At 50.2% G+C, this 18,930-nt stretch overlaps 1 protein-coding gene across 11 annotated transcripts in view; it reads right to left on the reverse strand.

The window, feature by feature from the left end:
• Positions 1–305: 305 nt before the first annotated feature.
• Positions 306–18,930, reverse strand: part of CAMK2G (calcium/calmodulin dependent protein kinase II gamma) — a 175,138-nt gene continuing 156,513 nt past the window's right edge. For 2 of the 11 annotated variants that reach the window (XM_084633764.1, XM_084633759.1), the window contains 9 exons: positions 17,283–17,351; positions 15,774–15,818; positions 15,073–15,121; positions 12,713–12,826; positions 11,083–11,208; positions 8,309–8,384; positions 7,644–7,738; positions 6,239–6,484; positions 306–2,971 (listed from right to left, as the gene is read on the reverse strand). In XM_084633764.1, the coding sequence (XP_084489890.1) occupies positions 6,252–6,484; positions 7,644–7,738; positions 8,309–8,384; positions 11,083–11,208; positions 12,713–12,826; positions 15,073–15,121; positions 15,774–15,818; positions 17,283–17,351 (807 nt within the window). In that variant the 3' untranslated portion in view covers positions 306–2,971; positions 6,239–6,251. The remainder of the gene's footprint in view (positions 2,972–6,238; positions 6,485–7,643; positions 7,739–8,308; positions 8,385–11,082; positions 11,209–12,712; positions 12,827–15,072; positions 15,122–15,773; positions 15,819–17,282; positions 17,352–18,930) is intronic. The other 9 variants (XM_084633769.1, XM_084633768.1, XM_084633761.1 and 6 more) reach the window with 7 other exon arrangements.

The following is an 18,930-nucleotide window of genomic DNA, read 5'->3' on the forward strand; positions in this document are numbered from 1 at the left end:
ACTCAGGTCTGTGGATGGATGCCCAGTCCAGGATCACTGGACCACACTACTGGGACTTACTCCTGAAGGTTCCACTGCCCATGTCTTTTCTGAAGGTCAGCAACCACCTATTTGTTATGCATGTAGGCCCACACGTACATTAGCAGAAGAATCGCATGTGATCACAAATGCCACCTATAGATCTGCTGCTCCAAAAACATAGCTCTGAGAAAAGATTGTGTCCCAAAATCCTCAACGCCACATTGTCCCCTGGTACACAGAAGAAAGGAATGCCATTCAACTTTATGCCCTGTTTAAATGTTATTTTATTAAATATTTTCAATTCAAGGTTTCATTGTAACAAAGCTATGAAGGTTCTACCAACATTCAGACCAAACAAACACTAGCTAATTTTGTTTTAATTATTTCTATATCATGCAAAAATTCTGCATCAAACGCCTTCCATTTCCTGTTTAAAATGTGATATTTATAATATATATTATATAGATGCTTATATTAGCCCCGTAAGAGAACATTAAGAATGCTAAAGGTGTACAGCTATGTCTGATAATGGCCATACCAAGCTAAGATTCTCATTAACTTAAAAACAAACAGAGAGCTTGTCTCCAAGACTGTGCAAAACCAAAACAACCCAACCATTTTCTTTTTTAAGTTTTCTCTGAAAGATGCAGTTACTAAATACAGAGGGTCTTTTTTAAACATTAATAATCAATAGGTAAAGAGACAAGGAAAGATCAGACCTGAAGACGGCATGCATAACTTTTTGTATTTCTCTTTTTAAAACTGCATAATTGTAATGTCCTGTTTGCTCTCTGCGTGGCTTTTTTTTAAAAACAATCTGAAAATATCAAAGCTTTTCCTCTCCACCTGACTCACTAGCTTACTGCCCTCCTAAAAATGTTCCGAAATGATAAGACACAGTGTTCACTCCCTCCTGTCTCAGTCCCCACCCCACCCACACATGCAGTTGGGATGGTGGAGGAAGGAAGAAAACTATTTGTCCAGACAAACCCTGGGAAGTATGTATGGCCTTTTCCTGCATCATGGATTAGCTGCTCTAATCATGGTGTGGGATTGACCTAAGAGTCTTCCTTTACAGGGGAGTGGAGGGATTTCCAGAGAAAGGCAGTAACTCCACTCAATGCTACAGCTTACGGGTCCTTCCCATCATTCCACTGAAAAAGGATTAAGATATAATTTAGCCCTCCTTTTCCCTTAGAATCCATTACAACGTTGCCTTCCTTTTAATATACTGTTTACTCTGTCCCTCAGGAGTGTAGGGATAACATACTGTAAAGCCCTAGGACCAAATTTAGTGATTTGTAGATGGAGGGACTTCAGCTAAAAGTTCATGCCAATATCCCACAATAATGACTAAGTCCCTGCCCTCCTCTTGATCAGGACACAGAAATCAGGGGGCCTCTTAGTGCTAAGAGAATCTACAAAAAAAAAAAAGGCCTTTTGCTTCTCTGGGCCAGGATTAATTCAGACAAATCAACAAAATAATTCAACATTCCCCTTCTAGCAAATAAAGGAAACAGACAGCATCCCCCAACAAAGGAAGGAAGATGAATTTGCCCAAAGGACAAGCATCAGAAGGTCTGTAGTAACTACCTTTCCCCTCTGTATCATGAGGCCTGAAGCCCTCTATCTACAGTTTGCTGAGATTCTGAGTGGATTGTTTTATGAGTTACATCATGACCATTAAAAAACAGAAAAGCTATCCAAAAAAACACCAGGACACATGACACTTACAAAACAGATGGGGGGTGGGAGGGGAGACGCACCTGCCTTGGGTTGCTGGCTCCCTCTACTATTTTACCAGAGAACAAAAAAACAAACAAAAATAATCAAACTGGAAGCCGGTGAGCCCCTTAATTCTATGGGTGCATATATTTCAGTATCAAACACAAGCTAATGATGCATCACATAGAGGTGGATGCGTGAGTCCTCATGAAAGAACATAACACTAGTTTTCTCATCTGCTTCCTAAGGAACATGTGTTCTTCAGCACTGCGGATCTCAGCTACGCTACAAGAAAAAGAAAAGCCATAAAAGAAATCCCATACATGTACCCTCTTCCTCTAAAACCTTTGCTCTTAACGCTTCTTTTGTCAGCAGGCCGCAAACCTTCGTGTTTGGCCAGGGAGTGGCCACTTCTAAAACCAGGATCTCTCAAGAGCAAGCTCCTATTTATATTTTTATTTAAGCCATTTTTTATAGTCCCCTTTTCCAGCCTTGGTTTTACTCGACATCCCGTTTTGTTTTTAGGAAGTCTGTGGGCTCTGACGGCTGAGCAGCCAGCTTTCCGCAGCATCCGCACCACGCTGAAGACTTAAGAAGAAACTCGGGCTGAAGTCAGTCCGCTGGGCAGTGGGAAGTGGAGAAGTGTCATTCCTCCACCTTTCCCTCCCATTCTTCATTCAGGCCCCTCCAGTGTTTCCTCGCCACCGCTCACTGATTAAAGTCACAGCACAGCCTGAATGCAATGTTAGCTTCCACCTTGCCTTTGTGGAGCAGAGTTCAGCAATCTGCTGCTCAAGCTGCCTTCTCCTCCTCCTCGCGCTCTCTCGCCTTCCTTTTTGCTTTCCCCCTCGCTCGGTTTCTGAAAGATGCTCCAGTTGATGCCATTTCGTCAGCCCTGGGGGAGGGGGTGTTGGATAGTCTGTCATTTATTTATCATTATTCCGGTTTATTTTATTTTTTAATACAAACAACATGTCTCTCTTAGATTTAAAAAACACCTTCGTACAGCAGAAACAGACACGATGGATCCATGGAAAACAACAGAAAGGCGGCAGCGCCCGGAGCATCAGATGCATGCAGGGTTTCGTGCATTTGGCTGCTGCCGGTTTGTAATTTGTAATTTTTTTTAAACGTCAAAACGGACATGACCGTCGCTGTCACTCAGGCACTCCAGAGCTGCTTGCTAAGAAGATATTGCCCTCCAGCTGAGTATCTCCAAAAGCTGCTGCAACCAAGAGGCGGCAATGTCCACCCAGAAAGGAGAGAAAAGAATGGGGTGGGAGAAGGAAGGGAAATAAAGCCAAAAGTTAGCTGCACAATTTATACAGAAACTCTCCCACAGCATACCAGGCAGGGAGAAAACACTACAAGTGATACAAAAAGAAGGAACACCTCACCACACACAGTGCACCCCAGACCTGGGCTGGGAAGGTGCACCCCTGCAACACACCAGGACGGGACCCTTCTTCCCACCCAGCCCCGTTCTCCAGGCTGGGAGGATGAATCTCCGCTGGTACGGTGAGAAGGGACACCATTATTGCAGTCGCTGCTCTGCTATGGGGCTCAGTTATAGCAGAGGGAAACTCTCCTCACATCATGCTTTAGAGGAGGGGAAGATGAATCCCAGCACTCCAGAGAGAGGGGACAGCGTGGAAGGAATTGTCTGACTGGACCAGACCAAACCTGAGGTCCAAAGTCCAGCCCCAGATGCTTCAGAGGAGAGTGCAAGGCACCCCAAAGCACGTTGTTATGGAATGACCTGCCTGTAGGGACAGTTGCTTCCTCACTGTAAGTTACAGGTCAGCTCCTGCCCTGGTGGAGGTGGGTTCATAACCCTGCATACGGTTTTGTTTTCTATTTAATCTTGTCTAATGTAACTCTGGATGTTCCCCCTATCTGTATATACCACCATTCTCTTTCTGGGTCCTGCTAAGCTGCTGGCCTCAATGATGTCTTGTAGCAATGAATTCCAAAGTCTAACAGTGTGTTGTGTTAAAAAAAGGATTTCTATTCAGCAGTTCTAAATTTGCCGTTTTTTATTCTTGTATCATGAGAAGGTAACTAAGACTATCTGATTTACCTCCTCTCTGCTACTCCCCACCTTGGATACCTTTATCATGTCATCTCTGACTCCTCTCTATGGTAACAGTCTGACTCTTCTCTGCCTCGCTCTTCACGTGGAGGTTCTCATATGTCTAAATTATGCTCATCACTGGACTCCCTGTAATTCTGTTATATCCTGTCTAGAGTGGAGTGAGCAGAACTGAACTCAGTATTCCAGGAGAGAGTGAACCACTGATGTATATTATGGTATTTTAGTATTATCCTCCATCCCGTTCCTTCTCCATCTTAATACCTCAGTGCCTTTTGACCACTGCTCCATACTGAGCACGTTTGCGGACAGCTGTCCGCAATTCTGCAGCCTTTATCCTGGGGGGGTTATAGTTAATGTAAAGCCCAGCAATGGGCACAAGCAGTTTACACTGGTTTATAATTTGTTTCAGCCAGCGTGACCTGTTACCAAAGGGAGGGTCCCAGGGCTATCCTTTCCAAAGATAGCTATACCATTTGCTACCCTCCAGCCCAGCAGCTGATTTTAGTGAGAAATAGCCCAATCTCCTCATTTACTCTTGAGGGAATTCTCCAAATATGCAGTTAAACCAACCCAACTCCCAGCGTAGACAGTGCTAAGCCGACAGGAGAATTTTCCCATCAACCTAGCTACCGCCTCTCAGGGAGGTGGGGTACCTACACCAAGGGGAGAGCCCCTCCTATCAGCATAGGCGGCTGAAGCAGTGCAGCTGTACCACTGTAGCATTGTAAGTTTAGACAAGCCCGTAGTCCTAAGCAATACACAGGACTACATTCAAGACATCGCTGCAGTTGAGCCACTTAGTAACAGTGGCTACAGTATAATGAAGTTCAACATCCTCTGGGAAGAAATCTTACAGAACCTCATACGGTGACACTCAATTTAGAAAAAGGCATTTTTAAAAAAGGGAAGAAACTAGGCAAAAAGTTTCTAACATTAGGAAACTTAAATCCTTGGACTCGGCATGACAGCTACGTAGGCACACATAAGAAAGGATGCATAAGGCATGCACACATTTCAACACAAGAGAAAGCAAGGAGATAAGTAAACCAGCATGGCTAAATAATAAGCTTCAAGAGGTTATCTGAGCCAAACTGGTATCCTTCAGAACCAGCAGTTCCAAGAAGCAATTGTTTGACGGTGTCAACAAATTGTTTAGTCAAACTTTGCTCCATTGTGATGTTTGGCCATTTTGTATATGGCCAGTTTAAGTTGCCCAATATTACCATTTCCATTAGCTTTATTTGCCTTTGATCTCTCTCTCGGTATGTTCAAAATCCTTTTGCTGATTAGAAGGCCAGTATTAACATTCTAATATATTTGTATTCTTATGGCTTGGGATTTGTATCCTTATAGATTGTAGTCTATGGTTCTCTCTACTTTGACACTGCCTCATTCAAATCCTAGGGAATTGTTAAACTCTGGAGCAACTTCCCACCTACCTCTCCAACCTCATCTGTCCTTCCCTGTATTGTTTATAGGCAGGCATTAGAGTACCCCACTGACTTAGCATTGCATCATGCTCCTGGAGCACCTGTCACGTCAAGCTCTCTTGCACTACCAGGCAGTCTCATTCACATATGTTTGCTTTTATGCTCCTCACCACTATGCAGACATTTATAGTTTGCATGTGGGGCTGGATACCTATTTGTATTCAACACCTCAGTCTAACATGCTGTTACTTTCCTGCAATTTTACCTCTGGAATCTCAGTCTGCCCACCCCTGTTCAGCTGTAATTTCTGTCTGCTCTTTCCCTGGTTCCTTGCCTTTGTGTGATTGACATTGTTAGAAAAGATCCATGTCAGACCTAGTTGCTCTTCAGGCAACTCTCCCCACGCTCCTACTTTAAATAATCTCCCAAGACCTCATTACATTTTCTGCCAGGCAATGGGACCCGCCTGCACCCCAGGACCAGAGAGGTGGAGGCCAGCACATTACAGCCAGGGACCCAATCCCACCCCCACCCCAGAGCTAGGCATATGGCTTCCCTCTGCAGTCCAAGGCCAGAGTGCATAACCTGACCCAAGTGCCCCAGGTTAGTGCCTGGCGGCCCTGCGGAGGCTGAGCCAGCACTAGTGTATCCCCTGGAGGCAGCTGTAGCACTCTGAAACCCTCAGTGAGGGGCTATACCTGCAGGGTGCGACTCCCATCTGCCAACAGAGCGAGCTCATCACCTCCTTATGGTGCACACTCAGGGAAAGGGACACCTGGGGTGGAGAGAGGGCTGAGGGAAATGTTTCACTGTCTTAGCTCCACTCTGCCTGCAGCCAGATAGTAAATGACCATCCCTCAGAGCCCGGTTAATGGCCTCTCAACATTCTGGGCTTCCGATACTTCATTGCCACATACAGCTGCCATGGCTGCATGGTATGTCATCTGCTCTCCCTGCTGGAGCGTACCTGTGTTCGATCTTCACTGGAGCGGAGCGGCAGGGGCCCCAGAGCAGTGATAGTGGACATTCAGCCACTTGCCATCACGGCGGTGCCAGACGCGGGTCTCTTCAGACTGCGTGGTGCGGGGCCGGCCCTGGCCATCGATGTATTGAGTCAGGCGGATGTAGGCAATGCAGGCTGCGTCTTCGCCAATGACATGGACGTGGGGGTTCAGGATGGTGGTGTGGATTGGCTTGCTGTTCTTGGACAATACTGGGGGGACATGCAAAACCATCAGCTTCATGTCCCCATTGAGAAGATCAAGGCCTCGCATACCACTACATCTACTGTCCCCGTTTCCTTCCCCTCCCACCTGCATCCTAGGCCACAGCATCTCTGCTCCCAACACTCCCGAGGCACAACCCAGCCACCTCTCTTGCTCCCCGAATTCAACCTCCTCACCCCTCAGGTTATCTCACCCTTCAGCTCCCATTTGCTCTGCTTTTATGCTCAGAACACATTCCACGCTCCAGGCATCAGTGCGGCCAGTGCCTCAATTACAGGGCCGGTCTCATTCTCAGATGTTACCTGCAGCACAGCTGTGTGCAAGGGCCCTTTGAGGCTTGCCAGGACCTCCCTGGGCGCCAGCAGGCCGCAGTGAGTGACAGGCACTCCAGGGCTGTCATGCAGACAATGAGAAAGAGGTGAGCGGGCCCCCTTCACCTCACAAGCCAAGGATCAGTGTGTGCTAAGGGGGCCCTTTCCCCAAGATCAGCCACATGCGGCAGCTCAGGATAGCAGCTCACTTCCTTCGCCCCACACTGTGGTGACTCCTGGGGATGGACGCGGGACAGGAAACCACAGGGGTGTTATTTAAGGGAAGGACAACCCCACACAAGGGCATTTGCTGGGTTTGCCTTCCCAGCCACACGGACAAGGTGTCCCCCCTCTGACCCAGTTACCAAAGGGTTCACCAGGGGTTTGGGATCTGAACCAGGGACGTGGGACCTCAACTTGGAGAAATTCTGAGAGCAATACACTGCAAAGAGCTACGTCCTGGCATGTGTGACAGAGAGTATCCCTCTCACCCCTATGACTGGGCAGGGCTCCCCAGCTGAGCTGGGTTAGCGTCTCTTTCCCCTTTTACACTGACTGGAAACCCAGTGTCTTGGTCCCTTTGAACCACTGGTTCCCACTCCGACAACATACTTTGTGCCAGACTAGCCCCATTCCTAGGGCGAAGAGAAATGAAGGAAACAGAAACCTCACTGAGGGAGGAGAGAAAGTTCTGGATCTTAATAACCCTTCACAGTTCACCCACATTAAACCCTGGTGTCCATGGACAGTCTGAGAGAACTGCAGCCATTTCCCAAGATGGGCAGAGAGGTGTGAATGAGGGGGCTGTTGGCATTGCTGGAATCTGCCCACTCACAGTTCTCGAAGTAAAACTTGTGGAAGTCCATCCCCTCGACTAGGTTCCCCAGTGCTTCGGGTTCAAATGAGGTCAGGCCCGGGTCACAGATCTTCCTGCAAAGAAAAAGGAATATTCATGCCCCAGGGATTTCCACCCCCTTATAAACTTCTCAGAGCCATCACCCTCTCCTGGACCAGCCCCGAAGTCCACGAGCTATTTTGTGCCATATTGCTAGCTCCTTGTGCTTATTCAGACACACCCCTCCCCTGGGACTGAGACCCATGTTGACTACCTGGAGCTGGTGTGTTTCTTTCAGTTCTGAGGTCCAGCCAAGCATCCAAGCATGTATCACACACAGTCTGTCCCTTAATCCTATCTCCTTCCATCCCGCACTGATCATCCCCATCTCCCTCTGCTCCTGCATCGCAGGGCTTCCAGATGTGCTCCTTTAACGGTCACCTGTTCTGCTGCTGGTAACTGCCTTACTCCTGGTACCAAGTGTTCATTTAAAGAGCCTCCTTGGCTCTAACTCCCATAGCTACAGTTGTCAGAGAGTGAAGCGTAACCCTCCCCACCCCACTGCACTGGACAACCTGCGTGACTCGCTCGTGGGCAGGGGCCATTCTGCCTCTTGCCCACAGGCTGACATGTAGAAACGGAATGCCCAGTGACACTGTACTTACGTGTAGGCCTCAAAGTCTCCATTGTTGATGGCTTCAATCAGCTGCTCTGTTATCTTAATGATCTCTTGTTTGCGCACTGTGGACGAGAAGTAAAGGCAATTTAACTATGCTTCTGCCTTGACTGGGAGGAAGTGAGACAATCGAGCGCCTCCTACTGGACAATTTGCAGGACGCCATTGACCCTGATCTCACAGGAGGAGCTCCCTGCACTCCAGAGATATGTTATAATGGCAGCCATCTATTCAAGGGCACGGGGTTGGTGGTATGAACGGGAAATGGTGACCCCAGGATGCAGGGAGAAGGGGAATAAAGACACCGTCTCATACTCATTTTCTCCTCCAAAAGCAGGCCTGTCCCAGGAGCCTCATCGTCCCCTGACAGCCTGGGCTGCTTCCAGGGACTGCAAGGAAGGGCCCCGGTCACTGAACAGGCCAACACAAAGGAAAAAGTAAAACCTGGCACCAGCTGTCGGAAGTGAAGCCCCCGCGCCCACGACATCCAGATATAGCAGTGGCCACAACAAGATCAAGGCAGCCAAAGAATCCCTCAGCAATTTACCTATCACCATCACTCCCCAGATAGCGAGTGCTGCAAACACACCATCGGGACACATGCAGGGACAGATTCCACAAGCTGGCGAGGCAACTAAAGCAGAAAAAATTGCCAGCTCTACGGGGCTGGGCCTCATCCCCCCCGCAGTAGCCCATGCTTGGCACACAGCTCCCTGTAACTGGCTTCGGGGCACTCAGCATTCCAATAGCACTGCCACTTCACCCAGTTTTGCTCAGCAGACATTCACGTGGATGGATCTACTGCCTGTCGCTGTCCCAGTCCTCTCTGGCCAGCACACCTATTTTCTCCGGTCAGCTGTAGGCAGCCCAGCTCCCCGCGTCTTGCCATCCTTACCTCTGATATCAAAGCACCAAACCCTGCAGCAAAGCGTGCACAATGAATGGGCTTTATTACAACTCTCAGTAGCAGTCCCTAGGGGCTCGCTAGAACTAATCTTTCCTTTGCAGTTCGCATACCTGAGTACACACCGATCCAAGTGCTACATCCGTATACACCGTACACACGCAAGCATCTACGTATAGACCCAAGGCGTCCTACATCTGTCTGTCCCCCCCACCCCCCCGCGCACGCTCGATAAGTGAAGGTATTGTATGAACTGCTGGCACTATCTAGGATATGCTATCTGTGGTGGTATCTGTAAAGCTACGAAATAAATAACCTAAGTGTTGCTATTGTCACCAGCTATCTGAAGCCCCCCCGGCCCCCCCACATTTCTAACACCAACTGGCCCCGGTTAGGGTGCAAAAGCGTAATCTCAGCTGGTGAGAGACATGACTACACCCACTTCTGTAATCCACCAAGAACGTTTTGCTATGCAGCTCCCCACAGATACATTTCAGCCAGTAGCATGAGCTCGTCACATTAACTGAGCAGGTCCTGGCAGTGGGGCTGGTGTACTGTAGCTTAGTGGTTTATTTGTGCACCGATGGACATGGGAAATGGATCAAGGGGGTGCACCGGATTACGTTAGCTACGAAATGATGCTTCGTGAGCAAGTCATTCATGAGCAATGTGGCCTTCCCTATGAGGATAAGTGGCAAATGGGTTCTCCCACCCAGTGGAGAGAGTACAGATACATTCAGCAGCTCGAGAAGGAACCCCAGGGGCTGGGGGAAGAGCAGAGAAAGATTTTCTTTGGGATGAGTGAAGAGGCCTAAAGCCACAAGAGCCTTGGGATAGCTCATCTCAGAGGGTCTCCAGCTCAACATGCAAGGCAGCATCCACTCCACAGGTCAGACACAAAGCCAACACACAACACTGTGCCTTGCCCCGGTGTTTACTGTACGCACTAAGCTACCACAGCAACAGAGGTGGTGTGTACCCTTACCTCCGAGGGTGGGCACCCCTGGCTTTCACACAGCAAGGCACTCCTGCCTCCCAGTCAAGATGGAAGTCAATACGGCCTCCCCTGCTTTTTCTTCTAGGAAGGGTAATCGAGGACCAACCAACAGCGGTCCCTGAAACCCTCCCCGCCATGTACTGTCTCACACACCTTGGATGATACTGTCTGGGTGCTGCCAGTGGGAGGCTCACACGGCTGTATCTTCCCCAGTGTTGCCCGGTAGTATCTCCACAAGTGAGGAACACAACACAGTAACTAAGGCCCTACCCACACTACAACTTTTAACCAAGTCTGTAGCGACTTCAAGGCACGACTGGCTTTAAACATGGCTTGTGTACACACAGACGGCATTGTTCACACATGGCTAGTGACCACGGTGTTCCACCACATGGCTGTCCTCCCGCAACCGGTTCCCCACACTGGTCTACAGTGTACCTGGGACCCAATAATCATGCCTGTGTAAGTGGTTTGGGCCAACCCTCTTTCCAGAGCACGTGGCCCCACACGCGGCTCGTGCCGCTCTGTGTGCATGTCCTTCGGGCACTGCATCCACTGCTGAGGAAGTACGGGGCAGCTGCCTGGAGTCTCCCAGAATGCACTCTCACAAGTGCAGTTGGGAGCACGGCTGCAACGGGAGAAACGATTGTGTGTGGACGTGAATTGAGCTATGTTACTCAATGTGACTGTGCCTCTAGCCGACGCCAACGGTCACCCCTGTAGCTGTAGCATGAAAGGGCAACTGCCCCCCCCCCCCGAGCAGGGACCAGGAGGACAGGGTGCATAAGGGTGAAGAGGAGGGTAACTAGACGTCTAGAATTAGTTGCACTACTCCACTACTGCTAGCCAACCACTAACTTACACGCTGCACTGTTAAATACAAACGGAACTACAGGAGTTAGCAAAGGCTCCGACTGAGCATGCTCTAACTCCAGTGTCTGCCCTGGGCTGTCCCAGGCAAGAAGCTTCTCCTCACAAGACTGCGTGGCTGCAAAACAAACGTAAGCATTAAAATATTAAAAAACCCAACAACAACAGAATGCAAAATAAAACCAACAAAGAAGCACACCACACAGTCCCAGCCCCCATCTCCACACAGACCCACACCCCTTCAACCCCCACCTTCCAGGCTGGCTCCTGTCATGCCGTGTGGGCCGCACAATGCTCAGAAGGGCAGGGGAAAATCCTTCGGAGCATAGCGGAAATCTCACGGATGCCAAAGGGCTTGGCCTGAGCATGTCCTGAAGCAGCCCACCCTCTCAGGTCAGTGACTGAGCAGCACAGGGGAGAATGAGCAGGAGATCCAAATCACTGCAAATCTAAGACAGGAGGAGCAGGAGGGGAGAATGCTTCCTCGCTCAGAGGGCTCAGCACATCGCACTGCACCATGGCCAGGGCGGCTGGACAAGGTAGGAAGCAGTGCTGGAGGGGGCACAGCGGTTTGGAGTTAACAGATCATTTCCCTTCCCATCTGGCCCAGAGGACCCTCTCCCCAGTCACTGTGCCTATCAAAGCCACACATTCTTGAAGATGCTTCCAAATGGGAGGCGCAACCACTTCACCAAATGAGCTAACAAGGAGGTCTGATGGGGGGCAGAAAAGGAGGGACAAGAGGAGAGGGCAGCTGTTCCCTCCCACCCATTATAGACAGCTTGATAGGAGGGCTCCCAATACCTCCAGGCATCACTACACTTGTGGCCTTTTCCACTATGGTCCCCTCTGGGTAGGCCGTGAGGCCACTAGGAGAACAGACCCAGACAGATTGTTCCAGGACATGCCTACAGGGAGGGGCATGGATAGCTGGACCACCTGGTCTTACAGTGTCTCTGTTGCCAGGATGCTACAGAGCTGACAGATTCAGGGAAGACCTGGGAGAACACGCAATAAGTGACGGGATTTTTCAGGTCCAAACCCACTGAAGCACTGAGCAAGACACACAACAGAGACGCACACGCAGAGGGAAAGTGCCTCCAGAGTCAAGGCTTCACAAAGAGCTCCAGACACGGCAGAAGGCACAGGGAAGGGGTCTTCCAGCTGCCACAGCCCTACTCCCAGCGAGGTGACTCACTCTACTACTGGTACTCAGCACTTCCATGGCACCTTCCATCTGAGGAGCTCAAAGCTCAACACAAACAGGAAACAATTCAGCCTCACACCACCTCTGAGCGTCAGGCCAGTCTCATTCCATTTTACAGCTGGGTAAACTGAGGCTCGAGAGGCAACATGACTTGTGCAACGTCACCCAGCGAGTGTCACTGAAGAGAATGCCATGCCTTATCCACAGGGAAGCAGGGGAATGGAATTAGTGAGGATGAGGGTCCACCTTACAGGGGGCTCTGGAGAATTTCAGCATGTGGGGGAGGGGAGATGGATTTATTTATACGCTGAAGTACTGGAAATGAAAATCCACCCTCTGGAAGGGAACTGGGGAAAGGAAGGTCATGGGGAGGGTGGAGGAAGGATGCTGTGGAGCGCTGCACCCCTGGACTTACTGGCTGAGAAACAGAGAGAAAGCTGGGACTGCATGGACTCAGTCTGTGTTTTGCTCTCACTGTGCCTCCGTCCTTCAAGCACTGAGCTGCCATCCCCGGTGGAGAGAGGGGGAGCTAGCATGGCAGGGAATTAAAAACACAAAAACAAACAAAACACGCAGTTCAGTAAATAAAAAAAGAGAAAGGAAGGAGAACATTCAAGAAACCACATTGATGGACACAGAAACCTGCAAGAGCACCCTCCAGCACAAAGGCAAGCAGCCTGCATTACAGCATGGTCCCTCAGTACAATGTAGAACTGCATGCTCCTTTCAGCCCTGCTACACTCCAACCAATGGCTCACTGAGGCATCACTGACCACATACCTAAAGCTGTCTACTGCTCCATTGACATCGGCCTGCCCTTGTACACCTGCCTAGTCTGTCTCACGCAAACTCAGCCGCAGCAAAGTAGCTCCTCGTTCCCCAGGGGCCTGGCTGTATAGGGAGCTGAGGACTCCAAGCTTCGCAATGGAGGGAGGATGAATTTCTTGGCTCGAGTGATGAACACATTGTAACCAGGGAAAGATACCTGCAGTGTGTCTGTGTGTGATAGAGAAAAGGGGGTCCTCCTTCTGAGCCTCTCACTGGATTTCAACTTCTGATTAGCTAACTACTTTGAGGCAGGAGTTAAATCAGGAAGCATTTGGTGAGTGCTGGCACTCCTAGAAGTAAAGGGATAACAGTACTAGCCAGAGCTGGACATGGTGCAGACAGTAACTGTGCAAGCTTCTTCCCTGCCACCACCCCACACCGCAGCATCTTCTGCTCTTCCAAGTCCTAAGAAGATACCCCCACAGCTCAGTCAGTAAACGCCAATTCTGAGCAGCAGTATCCCTGCCATTCCAGCCTTAGGTTCCCTACATAGCCCTTCAATACACCTTATCCCAACCCATGGTCCCCTTGCTTTGCCAGTGCCGACCCTCTCCTCTTTCTTCACAGCTCTGCTAATGCCCTTCACTCCAGACCTGCAGCACCCACTGCTCCAGTTCTAGGCCTCTGCCAAGCACAAATTGCCAATGGTATTGGGCTTCAGTGAAGAGTGACTTCAGAATGTGGACAGTCATCTATTTGAGATTAAAGAGTCCAAACTGGTTTCTGACCCATGTCTCCAGGGATCAGAGGCTACATATTCCACTAGCCATTACTAATCTCCTGAGTCATCCAGTCCCCAACCCTCAAGTTGGCTTCATTCAAGCCTCACTTTGGGCAGAAGTGAGGGCTACAGCATTAGCATGTGATGAGGCCAGGCCTCCCCTTGAAATTGGACCTGTATTAGAGAGTTTGTCCAACCAGCAGTGTCTCTCTCTGGTCCCCATGACTCCTCAGAACGGCTGCCAGCAGCTCATTGTGCAGCGAGTCATGAATCATTCCAGCTGACTCATGTGGTATCAGTAAGAACAGCCCCCTGAGCCTGGCAGGGCTAGAACTAGTGCTGTCCTGGGTGTTTGACAGAACAGGCTTTGGTTATAACGGGGGAGAGTACACCTGTGCCTCACTGCTTCCTACTGTCTCTCCCCCACCCGAGAGAGAGAGACTTCAGAATTTGCTCCCAGGGAGAGCACTGTCTCCTCCACCACATTCCTCTTCAGTGTGGCTGGAATTTCCCTGACTTGCTTACACTTCCCAGTGTACTGGGCAGCTGCTGAAACACTGCACTCCAGGCCAGGCAGGTCTGACTCATGTAAGTCCATCACAAGAAGGAGAAAGGATTGTACAATGTGGTCATGTAGAGGTATACAATTTCACCCCCCTTTATTAACATCTCTCTCCTCTAACATGCCAGGGCAGCCATTTCCACCTGCAAAGGGAAAACAGAACAGAGAGAGCAGAGTCCCTTTGCCCTGGACCAGAGACAGTACATCCATCCAAAAGACATGGGTGTGGAAACAAGAGAGCTTCTTGGACGGGGTGAAACAAGGAGATCTCAATCCCCTGCAAGCTGTGTCGAAACACAGAAAGGAACAGCTAGATTCCAGATCTGAAGAGGGGACAAAAGAGAGAGATTCCAGTCCTGTAAATGGTTGGGAATGGAGAGATTCCAATGCCCGTGAGGACAGAATTCCCACCTTGAGACTAACAAGACACTCAACTTGGGGCATGGAGGGTTCACATGCCCCAAAAGCCAGGCTGGCCACTTCCTCAAAGCAGACTGAATGGTGCATACCCATGACCCCACTGCAATAGGCCTGGCAGACAAAGCCATGGCAAACTCAAGAACCGAATCAGAGGCACAGCTCTGGGGATGTTAAACCATGACGACTGAACTCTGCAGGTCGGACCTCCAGAGTCTCCTGCCCACAGCCCCATAATATCACCTACCTTTCAGATCCTCATCTTCAGTGGTGGTGTTACAGCTCTCTGTGGAACCCTGCACGGCACAAGAGAATGTTACTAGATGGCAAAGTCAGTAGATTGAAGACACTTCCGTTTGTCTGTGGAAGAGGATGGGGGAAGGGCAAAACAAAGGAAGAGACAGGAACGGGATGATAGAAGGAGTACTACTAAGAGGAGTGGGATGAAACCGGGCAAAGTATTAGTCAATACCTAGCAGCAAGATCAATTAGGCGTTGGAGTAGCATCTCATGAGAAGTGGCACAAGCCCTCAAAGCTGGGGCCATTCAAGAAGGCAGCACCAAGCCCTGGGAGTATATATCACAGGGGACAATTCCGCACTCACCCTGAGGAGAGTTCTCCTATGAGGTGAGAGAAGAGGGAATATGGATCACCTACAACTGTACCTTAGAGCGCACTGAAAGGAACCGGTCTCCAACTCCAGAGCCCACCATTAGTATGCACTTGGTGAGGATCTTGCCCACTGGGTCAGGAAAGGGACAGTGAAATCTGACTTGGAATTTACTAGCCCTCCCTGCCCAAGTGTTCTAGAGGTCCACAGTCACCTAACAGAACCCTCCCAGTGCCAGAGCGACTGTTCACAACCATCCTGCGATGCATCGTCAAAGGGGCAGAAACTAGGGTCACGGAGGTTTCCCTAAGGAAAAATAATAGCGACACGCCCTTACCTTTATGCCATCTGTGGCATTGTGGACAACAGTCGTTTGAGGCTCCTAGGAAAGGAGGGGAGAAAAGAATTAAACTCAGATTCTCAAACCTTTTCCCCTTGTTTTCACTCTCCAACAAGCACAAAACAAGTGACCAACATGGAAACAAATCACAAACAAACAAACTCCAAGCTGCTGACGTGTGTCCAAACACACACTTTCTGCTCCAAGGGCTTCTTGAAAAGAGAAGCTCAACAAACAGCTACATTCGCAAGGAGACAAAGCCCCCAGACACCCACTAGGTTCCAATTTGCCTTTTGAGAACGTTGTTGGCACACACACCTTAAACCTGTGCCCAGCTAGCAGCTGGGAGTATAAATCTCCACCCTCTAGAAGGCAATTGACTAAGCAATGAGCCCTCAGCAGGTTCTCTCTCAAAGAACAGATTTTTGGGGTAGGGGGGCAAGGGGGATGGTGGTGGGTGGGGCAAGGGCCTTTGTCTCCCAGCTTTCCATTGAGTTTGCCAGATTTTTTTACTCTGAAAAGGGACATTCATAATTTCCATAAGAAAAAAGGGGATAAAATAAGACAATGTGTCCCAGAGAGGAACTGCTCAGGGAACTGGGCTGCAAAGGAAAATGCATAATTTGCTAAAACAAACGTCTCCCAAATGAGACATCTGTAACACAAAAAAGCATCAGAAAGGTGCCTTCAGCACCAAAAGAGGAGCAGGTAAAGCCAATGCAGGGGAAGCTTAAAATTATGAAATGTCCCAGGGAAAAAACTCTCTGGAATGTTACAGAAAGCAGCTGCTAGGCCTCCAGGAGCACAAGCTAGTTTCTGCACTTATCCTTTTGCTCTGGAGACAACACGTGGGATCCTGCCCCATGTCACCCACCTACATCACTCCTCTGGATAGATCGGCAAGGGCACCAGGGGCTGCGATGGTAGAATGCACACTCACCCATCCATCTCCACTACCTACTTGACTGCTGCCTGATCTTCCAAAGGTACCCAGGTAGAACGCACTTGGGCTGGGCTGCTAAACATACCAGGCACAGCATGCCCTACAACCCCACTGCATGTTGCAGAACATGAATGGGTGATACAGCACAGAAGGCGATTAACTTCGCAGCCAATAGTGCGAGGGGGCCACAAAGGGGTTCCTTTGAGACATGTGTGCCCACCCCACCCACTCACGGTGGCCTGAAGTCCATGCTCTGGGTGTTGGAGAGTGACTCCATCGTTATCTTCTTCAAAACCAGCCTCCCCCAAGTCAGAGATGAAAATTACACAGGGATGGTGAGGGGGTAATCCAGGCCGGCTGCAGTCCCCACATCCAACCACCACTCCACTCAGCTTCCGCAGCCCCCTACGGCTGTGACTAGACCCCACAGCAGCAGAGGGACAGACAGAACTAAGCCAAAACACAAGCTCAGACAGAGCAGAACAAGCAGCACTCAGGGAGGCAAGAGTCAAAAGTAACCCAAACAGGAAAGACAAGGAAGTAGTAGTAGTCAGGGAAGATACCATGGACGTCTGCACTGGGGGAGATTCTTTTGCTGGGCTTACTAGACTGGTTTTGTTGTTGCTCTGTGGCTGAGACAGAAAAACAGATTGTTTTAGTTCCTCTGCTGGGTAGCAGAGTCAGCAAATCTTTCAAGTATTGTCCTTGTAACTCCCCACCATCTCCTCAGCCCCCATCCCCACACACTCATCTTGCAGCAAGAGATAAGGACAAGGGAACCCATCCCTGGTCGCTAGAGACCATCCTTCCCCCAGGGGTGACCAGGTGTAAGCAGATGTACCCATACCCAAATATACATGGATGGTTAGAGCGATGGGAAAGGAGAGCAAAAGAGGCAGCAGTCCAAAGGGGGAAGGGAGGTAGAGAGAGGTGCAAACAAGAACCTCTGGGGCAGGAGGGCTGGGAGCTGGTGGTGACCCCAGGAGATGAGGACCCAGGGCTGCGTACAGATAGACTACAAGTGTGATAGATACAGGAAATGAGTGGGGCAATCTCAGACATGGCTGGTCTGAGATTGTGCCTTTGGGAACCCAGGCATGGGATGATGCTGGCAGGGCCCCAGAGAAGGTGCTCAGGTGGGACAAGGGATGATGGGGATGTGTGGAGTGACATTAGGGCCAGAGCATGAAGGAAGCTGCCAGGGGTGAGTGAGTCCTGCAGGCTGCCTAGCAGGTTTGTGTTTTTCCCCAGTGAGTTTCTCGTAGACAGGGCTGGTGAGTAACACCTCTGTCCTCCTCATTCACACAGCCCAACGGCGAGGCAGAGCTACCAACCCCCCTCCTGCTTGCAGCACGAAGACCTTCTGTTTGGTGAGAGTGGCCCTGCTGAATCAAGAAAGTGCAGGCCAGGCCAGCATGCACCAAGGCTTCTTCCCATGGTGCATTGCCTCGCCTGGGAATCCAACCATGACCCTGCATGAGTCTCCCAAGGGCCCGCGGTGCAATGCTGGGGGAACAGGCCTGTCCCCCACACAGGAGGCAGGGCTCTCGTGACTGAGACAGTTTCACCCCTCTTCCCCTATGTCTTCCCTTCTACCCGATGTTAGCAACAAGATAAAACCAGCAGCACCGCAGGCTCTCTGCAATCCCTTGGCTACAAATCAGACTCGTAGGGACTCAGACTTCAGAGCTGGCTGGCCTCCTTGCACCCTCTTCCCCACCCTTCAAAAGCAGCACAGAGAGGGTGACTCAGGGGATCCTAGTACATCCACCACCTCACCACCCAGGAACCAAAACCAAGGCTGGGGGATTTCGAATTCAAATGCTAAATCAGAAAAGGCCTGGCGCGAGTTTAAACACACCCACTGCAAGCAGATAACATGGGGCTGAGGTGCCTGTGCGGCCCCGCACCACTCTCCTCTCCTCTGGCTTTCCTTCCATAGCCGCATGTCCTCCTGGAGCTCCATTCAGGTCCCATGGGGACAGAGCATGGTGGGCTTGCCCAGCCCCCAAAGCTAGGAAAAGAGCAGCATTTCCATGCACACACCAGACACTCCATCTCAGTGTGGCCACACATTATCCTGCTCTCCGGCCTTCCGTGTACACTGCTTCGGCAGGGGTGCTTCTAGCCTGCTGGTGCAGACATGTGGGGGGAGCTGCCATGTGGCTGGACACCTGACTCAGCTCTGGAACAGGGGGCGGCTTCACTGAA

The sequence above is a fragment of the Lepidochelys olivacea genome, assembly GCF_965140295.1.
Source record: "Lepidochelys olivacea isolate rLepOli2 genome assembly, chromosome: 7".
Lineage (NCBI taxonomy): Eukaryota > Metazoa > Chordata > Testudines > Cheloniidae > Lepidochelys > Lepidochelys olivacea.